The sequence below is a fragment of the Arachis ipaensis genome, chromosome B05, assembly GCF_000816755.2.
Source record: "Arachis ipaensis cultivar K30076 chromosome B05, Araip1.1, whole genome shotgun sequence".
Taxonomy (NCBI): Eukaryota; Viridiplantae; Streptophyta; class Magnoliopsida; order Fabales; family Fabaceae; genus Arachis; species Arachis ipaensis.
The window spans coordinates 112,158,987-112,176,019 of NC_029789.2; the positions used below are offsets into that span (position 1 = coordinate 112,158,987).

Sequence of the window (17,033 nt, forward strand, 5' to 3'; positions counted from 1 at the left end):
GCTCCCCACACAATGATTTCATTTATATTATTATGAAACTAAACAGGCTACAACCCCCAACCGTTAACCCTGAATCAATGATTTAAAAAAAAAACTTACATTTTCTTTTTTAAAATTGCTTTATACTTTTCAAAACTAAATCGGTGATGGCTGGACAAAATTTAATGAGGTATACAACATTGAATTACTGAATTTGCATAATAATACATTACAATGCAAAATGAACAAAGAATTACTGCCTTTATGTAGAAAAATAACTAAATGAAGCAGCACATAGATACTAAAGAACGTGAAACATGTGGTGGTTCCTATGAAACTACTTTTCACCGTACAAGATTTCTACATGTGATGCACATGAATGTTTCAACTTCATGCGGAAGCTGGTTCAGATGCAGCTGCAGCAGCTCGCTTCTTGGCGAAGTATTCTTCAGCACGCGCAAGGTTTTTAGCAACAGATGGCTTAACCCATTTCTTACGGCCAGGAAGCACAGTGAGGGAACAACCAGCACTCTCTAGTTTCTCCTTTGCGGATGTTGAAAAAGCACGGGCTTTAAATGTCAACTTCTTACTAAGCTCTCCTTCACCTAAAATCTGAAACAAAAGCACAAGTTTGCAACACATTATTTTCTTTCTTCTTTCGTAATCTCTATCTCAGATACTTTGTACAGGTTGTTGATCTATCAAAAGTCAAAACAAGATTCTGGACCAGAAGAAGTTAAATTCACTGCATCATTAACTCGAAGCAAAGGCTTTCTTAAATACACTTGTTGCAAAGGTGTGCTTCTTGGAAAACCAGAAAAGCATTTGCATATTACAGATATGAATACGCTAGAATTTAATCAACAAATGCATGGTGCTCCATGTGCTATAGTTTCAGTCCCTAAACACTAGCCAATATGCTTTCAGAAGAATAGAAGTTAATTACTAGAGTTATTTCAAATGGCTTCTTCAAAATATTATTGAAAGCAATGTCAATGTGAAAATACAGTTGGTTCACCCAAATTTTGTTGCCTTCTGTAGAAAATGATCCTTTAATAATTCACTGTGCAGTGACAGAAATGTCATTAGATCTCATTATTTCAATATCAATCTTTTTCAAGTGTTTGGTCTCCTATCAAAGATCGATTTGGATAGGGGAAGGATATTTCATATTTAGAGTTTCAGGTCATTGACATGTCCACTAAAATGTCATTTAAAATTTGACTTTATAGACAAATCCATTAAACATGAGTCTGATCCAAGAACATCTGGAAATTTCAAGGAAATTTACTCTAAGCATGAAAATGGTATAGTTCTTTTATGGTAGATTGTGCTAAGAAAATGTGGCATCCTCATTTGCTGTTCAAGATCATATATATCCTAATACCCTAACTCATTACAAAAATAATCATCAAGAAGGGAAAGTAAGAGAAAAATATGCCACATGATTTATATGCAATTGAATCAATACATGATCTGTACCTTCAAAGGAAGTTTCTTTTCTCTTCCTGATGGATTAATCACACCCTTCTCCTTTAGAGTTTCAAGAGACACCTCTTCACCATCCTTAAATCTAGCATCCTCTATGTCCCTCAGATTTACATGGACATATTTTCGTAGCCCAACACGCATACCTTATCAAAAGAGAAGAGAAGGGAGAAAAGCGGCATCAAAAAAATGGTTCCGGAAGAGATACATGCACATGCAAATTATCTTTTGCAAGAATACTTGCTTTCCTTATTAGATACTATAACATTATGATAGCGCTGATTAAATCATGATCCGGTTGTAAGAACCAGGCGCAGTATGGCCAACTCCACAAAAGGTTATGAGCCATGAAGGTAGAACCACACAGCTAGACATAAACAGTGCATATGAAATTAGTATATAGCAGTTCTCTTAAGTCTTAACTAGAATTTTATTTTCAGCTAGAAAGAAAAACTCCATGCAGCACATCACCGGAAATAACCTTCTTTGTTAGGCGAAGACCAACCACCAGATTATTGGTCTACCAACAGAAGTGAACAATCTAGCATTACACTCTATCTAGTAGTGAACAATCTAGCATTACACTCTACCAATGAATTTGCCTTGTGAGTACATGTGAGTATACAGCAAATTCATTGGTTCAATATCAAATTCTTAAATAAAATTTAAATCTATGCTTAATCCGTCATACTCGAATGTACTAAAACATATGTAAGAAATAAATAAAAATTCTAAATTCTTAAAAAAATAAGTTTAAAAAATAATTTGACAGTCAAAATAATTGTAAAATGTTATTTAATTAAATATTGGTTCTTCCTTACTAATTAAATATTGTAAATTTAACTATTTAGTTTTATTAATGAAACTTTGTTTTTTAAAATATATTGTTAGGATTTTTCTAACAGCTATATTTATTAAAACTTTTAATTGAAATCAATTTAATTTTTGTATACTAGTCAAAATAATTTTAAATTATAGTGCTACTAATAAGGTTTATTAAATCTAATAGTTACAGTTAAATCGTAGCATTGTAGTTGACATCAAATTGTGTTCAAGCTTTTTCAAAATCTTTATGCTCATCACTATTTAATTTGTTGAACATTAATAATTTTTCTCATAAACCGTGACAGCCTACATAGGTTTATGAATTTAAAAAATCCTTCATAAATAGGTAACAATGGTTAGCTCCTACAGATTACATAATAACAAAAAAGGACATGCAGGTAAGGAATTTTCAATTGTTGCAATCACGTAAAGCTTTCCCCCTTTTATTTATTTGAGTACATTGCCCTACTCTTTATATTAGAAATACATACATAAGAATCTAATGAATAAATTTATCATTATTTTTGTCCAAAAAATATAAAAAAATTATGGTATAATAGTAATAATAATTTTTTTGGATGGAGGACTGTTATGTCTGACGGAGGAAAACGTTGAGAATTGATCGGTATATTAATTTTCTTTGGGGACTAAAATGTCCGTTTTTAAAATCTTTGGGACTGATCTGGGTAATTACTTTGCCGAAAAATGAATTAAGACTTTGTCTGTCGAAGTAAAACCTTAGAGATTGATCTGTGTATTAATTTTTTTTAAAGATTAAAATGTCCACTTTTAATTACGATTTTAAATGAGTTTATCGATTTTACGAAATTTGTACTAAGTCTGACGATTTTACGATTTAAATCTTGTTAAGATTTTACGTTTTACGTTTTTTATTTACTTGTTCGATTTCACGTAAAATCTCGATTTTCTCTACCTACTGTTAATTTATTCTCCCTTTTTCTTTTCTCCGGGTCGGTTTATTTGTTTTTGGGCTGGGCACAGTATCGTATTCTCACTTGCAGTTGTTTTATTCCTGAATCTCAACTCTCGTGCAGTGATTTGGGCTTTTGATGTTTTTGGGCTATTCCTCCTATTTTATTTTTCAATAAGATCCAGTAGTTGGTCCTGATATATTGGGCTTTTAAACGTAAGAGAAACCATTCAACGTAAAAAAAAGTTAAACTAAAAGAAAAACAAATAGATGAAACATGTATTGGACGCAAGAAAAACAAAATCATACGAAAACAATCAGTTATTTTTATAAAATATATAATAAAAATAAAATAAATTAAATAATTCATATATTTATATAAATATATAATGACTGATATTTTGTATCTATATAATATTTTTAAATAAGTCATGTTAATCACTAATTGGATTTGGATGTATTTAACGTCATCCATCCTAATCTTTGTTGTATTATGTTTTTGAAAGCACTATTTGACTACACTAGAGAGCACTAGTTATTAAGTTATTATTTAAGAGTTTAAGCATATATATTGGCTTAGAAAATACGTGTTAGCAGGCAAGAATAGCACATAGATAAAACCTGGGAGATAAGATGAGGCAGGTAACAAACTAGCATACTTAAGCGAGAGCTCTTAGTAGTTAGTAGGTACTGGCATCATAAATTGAGTATAAATATAGAATAGGAGAAGAATGACACCTCTTATTAGGTTGGTGTTGGTGAGTGTGCCCTCGGGGCCCGAGTGTGATTACCCTATGTCCATACCTAGCTTACTTAGAACATACCATTTCAGGATATTTTTCCAAGTTCATCATACTAGTTAATCCACCCCAAATATATCATGTCATTTTTATTTAGCTTCGCATCGTAGGGCGTGGTAAATTAAATGTCACCCAACACCATCATGACATATGCGTTCTCTTAAGAGGTACACACTATGCTTGTTTAGCCCACTGTAGTTCTTTGTTTCAGCAAATTGAGGTTACTGTAGTTGCAATTCTTAGCTTGGAGTCCATTTCTAACTTCATTTACAACCACCACCCAACAAAATTAACCACTTTGCTATTCTGGATTTCTCAACTTATATTGTAAGTAGATAGATTCCCTATAAATTTTGTTGATGTATGTCACCTTTTTCTTATTTCTTATTTTTGCATTCATATTCTTATATTTAGATATTCGTAAGGCTAAATTTTTTTTATTATAAATTATAAATGCGTGTAAATTAGGACTGGTAATTGGTAGGGTAGAGTAGGGTTTAACTCTATTTGCGAGTTGAAAATTTTATTAAAACTCTATTTTACTTTATCTGTAGGTCGAGAATCTCTCAACACTAATTATACCTGCATCCTAAAGTTCTAAACCCTACCCTACTCTATTCTACTGGCTGAAATATCAATTTTTTTCAAAACAAATATAAAATTCAATCATTCCAAATTTTATACATATTAATAAAATAAAAAATAAAAAATTAATGCTTTAGATTACTAAATTAACTAATTAGTCTAGTGGTTGTTCATATAAGGACTAATTTGATGAAAATGACTCATGTCTGAACTTTTAAGGACTATTTTTATTATAAAAATTTTTTTTACATGTCAAGTGCATTGACCTGCAATGTGGCGTGCCATGTGTCATTGACCTGACACGTCAACCAATCATCTTATGACACATGGCACTTAACGTGACACGTCATCATCCAACTGACGGAATGACTAATTTGACTTACATTTTATCTTTAAGGGACTAATATAACTAAAAAAAATTATTTGAGGACTAATTTAAAGAATGAGTGATCTTTTCGGGATGAATTTGAGTATTAACTGAGTATTCTTAGATTATTATAATTTAGTGGAACCAAAGACAATAGAAATTATTTAAAAAAATGATTATTGAAGATCATATCCGAGTCCTATGATTGTTCTGATATGCATGCCGAAAAAGTTGAAAATGATTTTATATAGGGGGGTTTAATTATATTTGTTCCCGGTTGGGAATGAAGGCAAGCTACGATAGAGAAGAAGAGATAGGAAGTGGTAACATTATGGTGAAAACTATGGAGCTAGATATATATTAGGAGGAGAAGCTACTTTTATAAGAATGAAAAAATGGCTATATGCAAAGGGAAACTGCAACCGAAATTTCGAAGTAATAACTAAACAGCTATTCGATCACAGAAAGTTAGATGGAGGCTGAGCCCCCAATGAAGTGGCAATGAGGGAGGCACAGTACTCATTGCGGAAGACTAGTGAGTAGTGAACAATATAATAACCTAACTCTTTGACCTCCATTTTTGGGGGTCAATATATAATAAGACCAATCAATCACTACTATTGATCCATATGGTAATGGGCACATAGGGGATAAAGACAATTATCTGATTCTTCTTCTCACCATATACCAGCTTTCATTTCGTTTCGTCTCGTAACTAATTACTTCCAAGCTCATCAATTATTTTCTTACCATAATACTCTTCTCTCTTCACCTTTTCCTCCAAACATCCCATTCCTTCTTGTGTTCTTTTCTTTATGTTAGTCCCAACTCCCAACCAAAGTCACACCAGATCGAATCACTCCATATTCATTCATGTGAAAATAATAACTAATAACTACTAGTTATTAAATGATTCCACATGTTTTATTAAACTGTTTAATATATAATTATATATACATCTTAGCTATTATCGTCATTTTACCAAAATAAAAATAAAAATTATTAAAAACTAATACTTTTTATTAATATAAGTTAGCATTTTGCATCATTACTTTATTTTTATACTAATAGGATTTAAGATTTAGAATAATTTAAGTTGGCCAAAATATTAATCAAATGAAAAAAATTTAGCGACCAACAAAATTTATTATTTTTTGTTAATACTTTTAACTATCGGTCTAATACTTTTTGTTTAACAGTCTAATAACATATTTTTAATTTATACTTTTAAACATTGTTGGTTAATTACTAATCTAAAATAATAAATTTTATTAGTCAGCGTTCCTCTAAAAATAATATCCTTAATGCTTAGACATCAAATTTTGGAAAAATTACTATTATTCTTTAAAAATTAAAAATATTGTACATAATACTTTAATTTCCCTTGGAATTTAAGTTATTATTATCGAATAACTTTAAATTACAACATTAAATTACTGCCTTCGAAAAGATTAATATGGACATACATAACAAAACAAAATGTACATATATACAATAATAATAGTTAAACCCAAACTTTTTATTCCAGGTATAGGACTAATTTTATTTCTAGTACTAATTTATTTTTTTAAGTTTTCTTCTTTGAGAATGCTAGTTGTAATTTGGAACTTTTTTTAATTATATTTCTTGCTATTACTATTGACCCAAATAATCCTACACTTAGAACCGCTTGTTCGTACCAACAAATACCCAGAAACATAAATACTAACTACTTCTTCAATAATGATAACTAATTTTTTTTGTATGTGTTAAAAGTGAACACCAACATATATTTACAAGATGAATTATTAAACAAAAATGTTACATGCACATAAAACAATAATGATAACTTATTTTTTATATATATTTTGTATAAATATTGATGCTTAGATAAAATAAAACTTTATTAGCTTGAATTCAAAATTTTAGGTTCCAATGGTTATTGTATCATTTAACATTAAAGAGAAAGTAAAACTAGAACAATGTGATTAGGAAAATAAATTATGTTTGAAGAAAAGCATCAACATCCATCTATAGATGCTTTTCGAAAATAGATAATGAGTGGTAACTTGAAATTGTCTTTTAACTAGTCAAAGAGTTAGAGAGTTTATAATAATTATGGAACATGGTTGAAATTCCATTAATACATATAAAAATTTTCACCTGCACAGCTCCTATTGTTAGCTGGTTTTACTAGGTGGTAGGCTACATTGCCATTTGCATACCAAAACAAAAGAGGTTTGTTTGTTACTAATATGTCAGGTCCTTTTCTTTAAAATTTCATTCATTGTTTCAATGATTCATTTATTCTTTTAACTTAATTTGCAAAAAGATGTTTATCAAATAGTCTTGTTCCTGAACTCGTAACTAAAAGCATGGGAGTTATTTGCAAATAAATACACATCGTTGTCTATTATTTTTTCAGCAATTATTATTGCTTAGAAGTTATTACTCAATGTTACTATTTAATCAGGTACCAAGATTAACCGTACATATGAATATAAGTTTAAATTTGGTTGAATTAAGATTGGAAATGGATACTTATTTTCTTCAATAATTGGTATCAGAACATTCAAACCAAACTCAACTACCATGACTCAAAAAGCAATAAACTTAAACAATAAACATGAAGTAAATAAGAACTTCACACAAAAAATAACTACAGACCCAATTAAAACTAAAACAATAGCATTAACTATTAAACTAAGAATATTAGACTGCTGAATGCTGACTAAAAATATCAACCATCATAAATTAAATTGTTTATCCTTGAGACTTTCTCAAACTAAAAACCCAAGACTTCGTATACTTGTTTATATAAGCAGGATATTGTGGACACATGATTGTTGGGAGTATTACAAGTTAGCACCTGTTATTAGAGTTATTTTGCTTAGCAGATAAAAATCATGTAGTATTGTGCTTATATATTGTATGGTCAGGAAAATGGATGAAGATTAATTACATAAGTTACATTGGTTTGTGTCACAAGATTGGAATGTATGATTGTGGGGCACGGATTCGGTGTGCCGAAATTCTTTGGCACACCAGTGCACATGATACTTATGTTTGGCTGACCGGTGCGCCATTTGATGTTGGCCGTCGGATCTCTCTGCTTTTTCAATCCAATGGTAGAGATTATTCTCTCTCTCCTCCTATGATTGGTTAGTGGTTTAGGTGTGTCAGAGGGGTTAGTTTGTAAAATTCACTTTGTAGCTGGTTATTTTTGTTACAATAAAAAATTATTTGGGTTTATGTAGAATTAGTTTATCATGTTTTAAGAACTAAATTAATGGCTGTTAGTGATTCTGTTTAACGCTAAATCATACATGATAGAGGAGGGTTGGGAGGGAAGGAAAAGCGCCATGGACGTCGTTTGACGCATACAAGATAAGCTGCGATGGATACGTATCCGTCACTCACCCGTCAATGGAGTAATGGAGTTGCAAGAAGCTTTCTCCCGCGGAGTCACACTGCAAAGCTGCCTGCTCTCCGAAGTGCGGCCTCTGTCGCGACTCGTTGGTTCGGAGGATGAAGATCTGCATAGTGTCCTCGCCGGAGATGGATTCGATCACCGTCGGATAACAATGAGTGATGTTTCGGCTAGATGTATGGCTTTGCCGGAGACGTCCAACAAGGAAGGATCGAAGCGGCGCGGGGATGGTGGGCGAGAGGATGACGAAGGAGAGGCCGATGGTGTTACGGGTCGGGCGGGTTAGGTTAGAACACAGTTGGTTGAACTTGGGTCAATCGTGATGGGCCTCTGGACTATTTTTTTCCCTGAGATGCACATTTTTTCTGAAACTAATGCTGGGCTCAAGTGTTGGGCTATTAAAAATGTTGGTGCGGTGTCGAAAGAGGCAAAGAAAGGAAACGGTGAAGGGGGTGAAGAGGTGCGGTCTTTGTCGCCAGACATGGCATAATCGAGTTTCCTGCCACTTAAATCCCAGCAGCAGAATGAACACACAAGAGGGTGCATCATACTTTGGTGGTGAGGGCGAAGGTGAAACTGGCACAAGGGAGGACTCGTCTGAGGAGGATGAGGTAAGACTTTGTCAACAAATTTGTTTAGTCGTCCTTTTCAATTAATGTATTGACTGTTCATCGATTCGTAGTTCATGGCTAACTGAATGTATCGTTGTAGTTGGCATGGGATGATGCATCGGATGTTGCCTTGGACGAGGGTTATGATTCACAGGGCACAATTTGGTAACCATTCCTTATTTTTAGTGCGCTCACAGCTCAATCCAGTGGGAACGTGGGTCTTCAAATTAGGCAAAGGTTTGGTGATGCAGCAGGTGTTTTAGAAGATCATGCGTGATATTCTATGTTTGGACAAACAATGGGTAGCTATAGAAAACTGTTTTGGACTGTTATACTTCCAATTTGACTATATCCAGGCCGCTATATGTCGTTATTTTGTAATGCGCTATATTTAAATTGGAAATTATTCTAGAGCATCCATGGTGCTGTATGAATTGAAATTGCAAATTAGTGTAGAGAGCATCCATGGTGCTGTGTGAATTGAAATTGTAAAGTAATCTAAGGAACACTGATATTTTGAAAAGTACTTAGTTAAACCGTCATAAGATTGTATTATGTACAAAAAGAGTTAAGTCTAGCAGTTGCAACACATCAACAATCACAACACATAAAGTTGTTGCCAAATCAGAAAAGGCAATCCAAAATAACATGGTCAGCTTGTTCATAAACTCAGTTGGATTCATTCAATATCAACAAATTGGACCAACAGCTCCACGTCGGGTTGGTCCTGGAGATCTCAAAGACAGCCAGCTTCTCCATAGTTACGTTGCACTTGCGCAAGAAATCCGCCCATCCTCCGCCGATGGTGCCACAATTGCGCCTTCTATTGCCCCCGTATCTGGCGTAGTCCGCCCGGACGGAAATCTCCCCCGCTCTCAGAGTGACCATGACATCATCGCCGACGTCGTCTCCAAAGTGCGGCACATTTGGCTGGGAAAACCAAAAAACGAGAATGAGATGTACTTAAAGGCATGTGTAACATGAATGCAATGTGCATGAAGTCAAGAAAATGAAACGGCAACTATTGATGATGGCATTATGAACAGTTAGCATGCAATTGGGTGCTTGTTTCCCAAAACATTGGATATTGAAAAACAGCATACGAGGCATTACCAACAAATTTGTGTAATTAATTTCAAGTCAACCACGGCTCCTCCAGATAACCAACCATTAACAATTAAGCAACAGCACAACACAGAAGACGTGGACTACTTACAACGGCACATAGGCCAACAAAATAAGGACCAGGAAAACAACAACACTTACTGTGGACCACCTAGGCCGCCACATTACTTTCAATAGAGGGAACAGCAGGGGAACAAAACAGATAATGTGGACCCCAAATACTGCCAACGTAAAAGGTGTATATCTAGTGGAGAGGGAAAGTCATTACCATGAAGTGGACGCGCAACAGCCTTTTTGTGATGTGCATAATGAAGTAGGGGTGCTCGGACTGAAATGTCTGCTCCACCTCAACTGCAGCTGCGCTCCTGGGGACATTGATGCACCCCGTTCGACGGCGGGGCTTTTGAGGAGCGCGTGGACGGTTCCTTGGCACTTGGGGGGTGTGAGGTCGTCGGAGTCATCACCGGACATAGCATACGTCCTCTCCACACCCGGTGACTGAAAAATGCGAACGTTGAAGTCGTCTCTGCCCCTGTGCTTGAACAGCAGAAGGTTAAATGGTTGTAGCTTGTAATCATGATAAAACCTTTGTCATCCCCTCTTGAGAGTGATCTCTTTCCACCCCTTGGGGCTGCATGCAATCTTGTAAGTATGGTCTGACCCGTCGGCGACCGTGATGTAGATATGGTTGCTACCCTTAAGGAGGAGACCATTGGGTAATGGTAGACGCTGCAGATATGGGCATACCAAGACACAGCGTAAGAGATAGAAGAAAATGCAGAGAGCAGAGTCAGAAATGAAGGAAAGAACAGAAGAGCAAGTTTTAACCTACCATCGGTCGCGACGGCTCTCCTGCCGCTTTGATAACCCTAACGACGTCACCTTTCGCGTGTTCTTCGGCCATTTTCTCGTCCAGGCACCAACAGAGAAGAAGGGGATATTCTGAGTTAGGAAAACACCAATAGAGTGGACAGCGTGTGAATCGAGCGGATATGAAGGGTGAATCCTGTCTAATTAATTAATTTAGTCAGAGTTCCACCCCTTAGAATTGTGTGCCATCACCCTTCCATGAAGTCTTCTAGAAGCCAAAAGGTTTCGTGCCTGATGGGTCAGATGGGAATGTTTTTTTATTTTTTTTGGTTGTGTTAAGCGAGACTTTGGATTTTAAAACAATTTTGTCCTGGATCCGTCTCCATTAAAAGGCCATAACCAATCGGTATGCACAAAAAAACTCATGGAACCATATATTGTGGGCATAAAGGAGGATATGAGTACGTAGTGGTTAGTGGGCTCAGGTTATTGCGTTGGCCTGGCCCATGAAAGCGTAAATCATCCCCTGGCATTTAGTATTGTCCTTTTCACTACACGAAAAAAAAATCCTCACATGGTCGGAAAAATCCTCACATGGGAAGCTGCTTGGAATACTTTTTTTCCGTAGAAAATGAGTAATTAATGTACTTCGTTTATTTTCGGAAAAATAAACGATTTACGTTTAAACTAGTTCAATCGAAGAAAAAAAAGGAAGAGATAATTATTTAGTTACATAATAGCTTTAATTAACATTTAGCGTTAATATAGTTTTAAGTTTATTTTTCAATTTCAATGCTCAGCTTTAATAATTACGTCTATGATCTCTTCGATTCACGTGCCAAACCCACAGACGGAGCATCAGTTACAGTGGGCGTAAATGAAGGCGTATGTGGCAGGGTACCTGACTTATCCGGCGTATGTTTAGGAAATATTTATTTCAATTTAAATCAATTCAAACTATTACTAATAAGCAAGGAGATGAGAAGATATTGATTGTTAACTGCATCTGGATTAAACGAATTTATACTGGCTATGAAGTATAGAATATTAATCTTCCGAATCAATAGCAATCAAAATGGAAATAACTCAGAAATTTTGTTCTTTTCGTGTGATAATCACTGACGAGGAAGGATAAACCGATTAACAATTGAGGATAAACAGATTTTTAATATCGAACCGATGAAAGTAGATATAATAATCGCTACAGACTTTTAATTAGCATTTCATAAGAACAAAAGGACGACCAAACAAACAAACCAGATGGATCATTCAGAGCTTCAGGCCTCGGCAAAAAACCAAAACAACATAAAGATATCACCCATGTGCACCAGGTCAAATACCTCCGTCACTATGTTCAATCTGCACCGGTTGAACGCCTGCTTGGGGGGCCAAAGATTTCTCCTTAGCCTCGAAAACATTGACGACCCTTTGTGCCAGGTCACGCCATTTTGAGCTTTCCGCCATCATCTCGTTTGCTTTGTCATACATTCGGCGAACGGTCGCTTCACAATGTTGCTGCTCCCTGCGCAACAACTTCTCCTCCCGGCGTCGTGCCTTCTCCTCTTCCTCCAGTTGATCCTCCTTTTTCTTCAACTTGACCATTAAGTTCACCCTCTCGGACCTGGCCTCGAAGAGTTTATCTGAGATTTTTCGAAGCCTAGCCTCCCAAATTTCCTCCCTCCTGACAAGTTTGGCCTCAACGAGGTCACAATCCGCGGACTTCTCATCTGTACGGACGATGTCGATCAGAGTGGACATCGGGTGTTCTGCGAGGTCGACGGGACTAACGGCGTAGTCGGTGACGGTCTCCTTCGACATTTTCTCGATAGTACACAGAGGAGAGAGCAGTGGATGGTGGCAGAAATAAGGAGGGGGATAAGGATAGACGGAGAGGTTAGAGAAGGAGTTACACAGAGAAGAACTGGGAAAGAAGCGATAGGAGGGATAGGGTTTGTCATTAAAGGGCACGTATGCATATATAGTGTAAAGTGGGAAGCTGCTTTGAATACCTTTTTTTTTTGTAGAAAATGTGTAATTAGTGTACTTCGTTTATTTTTGGGAAAATAAACGATTTATATTTAAAGTACTTCGATGGAAGAAAAAAAACAGGAAGAGATAATAATTTAGTTACATAATAGCTTAAATTAACATTTCGCGTTAATATAGTTTTAAGTTTGTTTTTCAATTTCAATGGTCAGCTTTAATAATTACGTCTAGGATCTCTTCGATTCACGTGCCAAACCCACAGACGGAGCATCGGTTACAGTGGGCGTAAATGAATGCGTAGGTGGCACGATACCCGACTTATCTGGTAAGGCGTTTTACAGTATATAATCTCCCTCCCCAGCGTTCCCTCATCGCATCTGGTCTTCCATGCTAACAACGCAAGATAATTCCCTATTTATGTATCAACCCCTCAGATGAATTGTTTTATATTGGATGATTTTCATCCCCCATTTTTTGATTGGGACTGTGAACTATCTGATACCGTCACATTTAATTCATAAAAAACAGCCCACAAAACTGGTAAGTCAATGGGGAGTCGCCGAAAAGTGTGTTTTGTGTATGTTTAGGTAATATTTGTTTCAATTTAAATCAATTCAAATTATTACTAATAAGCAAGGAGATGAGAAGATATTGATTGTTAACTGCATCTGGATTAAACGAATTTATACTGGCTACGAAGCATAGAATATTAATCTTCCGAATCAACGGCACTCAAAATGAAAATAACTCAGAAATTTTGTTCTTTTCGTGTGATACTCACTGGCGAGGAAGGATAAACCGATTAACAATTGAAGATAAGCAGATTAATTTTGTAAGCCGACACAGAGTCACCGCATTCAAAGGTGAGTGGCCGAGAGACATGTCTCTTTAGCGCGTTATAATTGTGGGGGTGGGTTGTCTAGTTCCCTGACGGAGCGGCCGCTTGTGTGATTCGATCGCATATGCGGCAAGTAGGCTGTCATTCCGGAAATCCGTCGCGAGTACGTATGGACCAAGTGTAATCATTGTTTGTATTCCGGGTATGTTTAGATTATGTTTTTCCAATGGATTGATGTGTATCGCGGTTTATTTTACTTAGTAGAATGCATAGGGGAAACGAAAATTATATTAAAAACACAGTGCCAATGCAATCAAATCCACGCTACAAATAAGGCTAAACAAATTAATTGAATTAATTATGTTCTCCAGTCGTGAAGACAGAAAAAAAAAAGGGTCAGCTAGCGACTTCGATCGGAAAAAGAAAACCAACAAAACGATCACGGATATCAGCACGATGATCACAACCCCACGCCTCCTCGTCGTCGCGACACTCGCAACCATGTTGTCTTCCATGTCCATAGAGGCTGCAATGGCAACCTCGAGCTCTGCCCTTGTTTCATGCACACTCTGTTGCAAATGACGCAGCTCGTCTAGGAGTTCCTGTCTTGTCTTCTTCAACTCTGTGTTCTCACTTCTAATGCACTCGTTCGTTTCCAGCAACCTGCGAATGACATCGGAATAATGAGCCGGGGGCTCTGGATCGTACCACTGAAAGAACGAGCATTTCCTGCTGGTTCCGTACCCAGAACATCCATAAAACCTTCTGCCTGGATAGTTAGATCTCCAAGCGGTTCTGATTGGCGATGTCACGCCACAGTGACAGCGAGGCGTCGGTGCATCGACGGAGGAGGAGCTTATGGAAGAGGATCCCTGCATTGTGTGTTCAATAGTTCACGGGGAGAGTGAAAGAGTGGATTTTGAAAAATCAGTGCACAACGAGGGTTCATATTTACCTCTCTGCTAATGGAACCATGTCCTTGCATTCCAACGGTCTTCTTGTTGACTGACACCTGTGACGCCAACCTGGCAGGGAACGGTCGATTAAAGCCCCTAGCCACAGGGCGGAGGCATCTTCCCCCATGGAGTTGTTAGCTGACGATTCAAATTTCAAACCATTAACATTAAATATGTGGCCTGTTTTCTCCGTTTGGTATAATCTTTCTCTACGAAAAATGTTACAAAAAAAATAATTCATACGTATATATCTTTCTACTGTTTTGAATCGTTTCGGACTGCTGGCCCAAAGTAACGTTTTAAAAAAAAATAAAAAAGGCTTTCCATGGTCATTATTGCGGGACTCTTCCCAATGCAATCGCCGTAGGTTGATTGAAACTGAAATAAAACAAATTTATTGTCACCTAATCTCTTGTTATTCATTGAAAGACGATGTTACTTAATGAGGTGTTTCATATTTTTTTGTATTTAAGGGGCATTTACGTTTTTTTATGTGACGTGAGTGACAGACCCATCATGATGCACAGCCGCGCGCCAGAGCGATAAGGAAGTGTATATTACACGCATCTCTTAGTTGTTTACTCCATTTTGTTCTGGACGTTCTAAGTCACGACATTTTAAAAAAAAAAGCAGAGAAGGAAAGCAGCTGAGATTATGGCAACTCAGTTGGCGGAGTCGTTGGGTGAAATAGGTGTCCAGGTCTTTTCGGACGATATATTGATGGAGATATTCACCCGGACAGACCCGAAGACGGCGACGAGATGCAGAGCCGCAAACACAACTTGGCGTGTCCGACTGTCGTCCGACAAGTTTAGGAGGGACAACACGATCACAAACATCGGGAAACACCAGAAGGTGTTGCTCCAGATTGGTGACCAGGAGACGCACTGTTCAAGAGTATATTTCTGTCTTGTGGACTGTCTACACGGAGGAAGAGTACCCGCGCCAATGCCAGAACAGCTGGGTCATCGTGGATGGTGGAGTGTCATCGGCTCCGATTGCGGTATGATCTGTGTCCGGTATAGCCGGGCTAGTTTTGATACGGGTCTGTTGGTATGGAACCCATTGTTGTGAGTAGCTCGGCAACTGGATGATCCGACAGACACCCTATGGAAACAGGCCGTTATCGGATACGCATTTGGTTATCGGGCGGGAGTTGAAAATTACTACGTCGTCCAAATTTCAAAGAGGCATCTCAGAAACAGGTTTTTGCACTGCAATGTTTTCAATTCCGCAGATGGATTCTGGAAACACGAGTACATTAACGATTTGCATCTCACTCATCTCGGTGCGAGCTCAGTCTTCCACCTTGGTAAGGCCTTGTGGGTCAACTGGGGAGGACGTGATGCCACGGTTGCAACGCATGTGGTTGTTCTGGATGCATGCAACCTTCTATTGAACAAGATAAGGATAAATCGTAGCTCAATTCAGCACGTGCAGGCGATGCGTGTGCTCGACGGCATCCCACATCTGGTCGGCTGTGAACGATCCCCGCACGGACTATCGACCATATGGTGCAAGATTGACTTGGAGTCAATGTGCGTGGTCCCATTCATCAAGCTAGGAGTTGGTGGTCAGTTGGGTGTTCCATGGAATCCTGTGACGATCATGGGTGATCGTATGATCACAGTACGAGAAAATATTCATAGACGGGTAGCAACAGGTGCTAACGGTACCTCTGTGACGGAGATTTCGTTGGATCAGATTAATTTTGTTAGCCGACGCAGAGTCACCGCATTCAAAGGTGAGTGGCCGAGTAACATTTCCCTTCAGCGTTCTTTAATTGTGGGGGTGGGCTCGCTAATTCCCTGAAAGAGCGGCCGCTTGTGTGAGACGATCACGTATATCTGAATTTTTTTTTAATATTAGGTCTGTATTGGTATAATTCATCAAAGTTCCAAGAAATTGTATTTAACATCTTTGTAACAATTAAAAAAAATCAGCGTTTACATTATTATAAGTTATTGATTCTTATCATTTTGGATTATTAACTTTAACGCGTCATTATTAATTTATTATGTAGAATAAATAATAAGAAGAAAATAGATCGTTCTCCTTGTCTTATTTTTTTTGTCTTGTTTGATATCGTAATTCAGGATTTCTGTTAACTTTTTTTTTGTCCTATTTAAAATTGTTACTCACAATTTCTTTTTATCCTACACCAAAACATCATAATATTAATAAAGTACACCAATAATAAACTAATATAAAAAAAATTTAGCATATTCGTGTAATCTATCAAAATGTCAAATTAAAAAATATAAATCTTCTATTTTTTAAAATAAAAAACTGCATCAACGTTTTGTATTTAATAAATTTAAAA

General features: G+C 36.7%; 2 protein-coding genes across 2 annotated transcripts; both read right to left on the reverse strand.

Annotated features, from left to right (window-relative positions):
* LOC107641988 (50S ribosomal protein L15, chloroplastic-like) lies at positions 152–1,632 on the reverse strand. The gene is made up of 2 exons (XM_016345332.2): positions 1,462–1,632; positions 152–591 (listed from the first exon to the last, which is right to left on the reverse strand). Exons 1-2 carry the CDS (start codon positions 1,609–1,611, stop codon positions 370–372), a joined length of 372 nt encoding a protein of 123 aa, XP_016200818.1. The 5' UTR covers positions 1,612–1,632; the 3' UTR covers positions 152–369.
* On the reverse strand, positions 14,045–14,739 carry LOC107640887. The gene is made up of 3 exons (XM_016344391.1): positions 14,710–14,739; positions 14,187–14,626; positions 14,045–14,078 (listed from the first exon to the last, which is right to left on the reverse strand). Exons 1-3 carry the CDS (start codon positions 14,737–14,739, stop codon positions 14,045–14,047), a joined length of 504 nt encoding a protein of 167 aa, XP_016199877.1.

Coding starts and splice junctions, on each gene's coding strand:
- LOC107641988 (XM_016345332.2), bottom strand. CDS start 1,611: ATGCGTGTTGGGCTACGAAAATATGTCCATGTAAATCTGAGGGACATA. Junction 592..1,461: donor AAAAGAAACTTCCTTTGAAG/GTACAGATCATG, acceptor CTTTTGTTTCAG/ATTTTAGGTGAAGGAGAGCT.
- LOC107640887 (XM_016344391.1), bottom strand. CDS start 14,739: ATGCAAGGACATGGTTCCATTAGCAGAGAG. Junction 14,627..14,709: donor ATGGTTCCATTAGCAGAGAG/GTAAATATGAAC, acceptor CACACAATGCAG/GGATCCTCTTCCATAAGCTC. Junction 14,079..14,186: donor CTGATATCCGTGATCGTTTT/GTTGGTTTTCTT, acceptor CCTTATTTGTAG/CGTGGATTTGATTGCATTGG.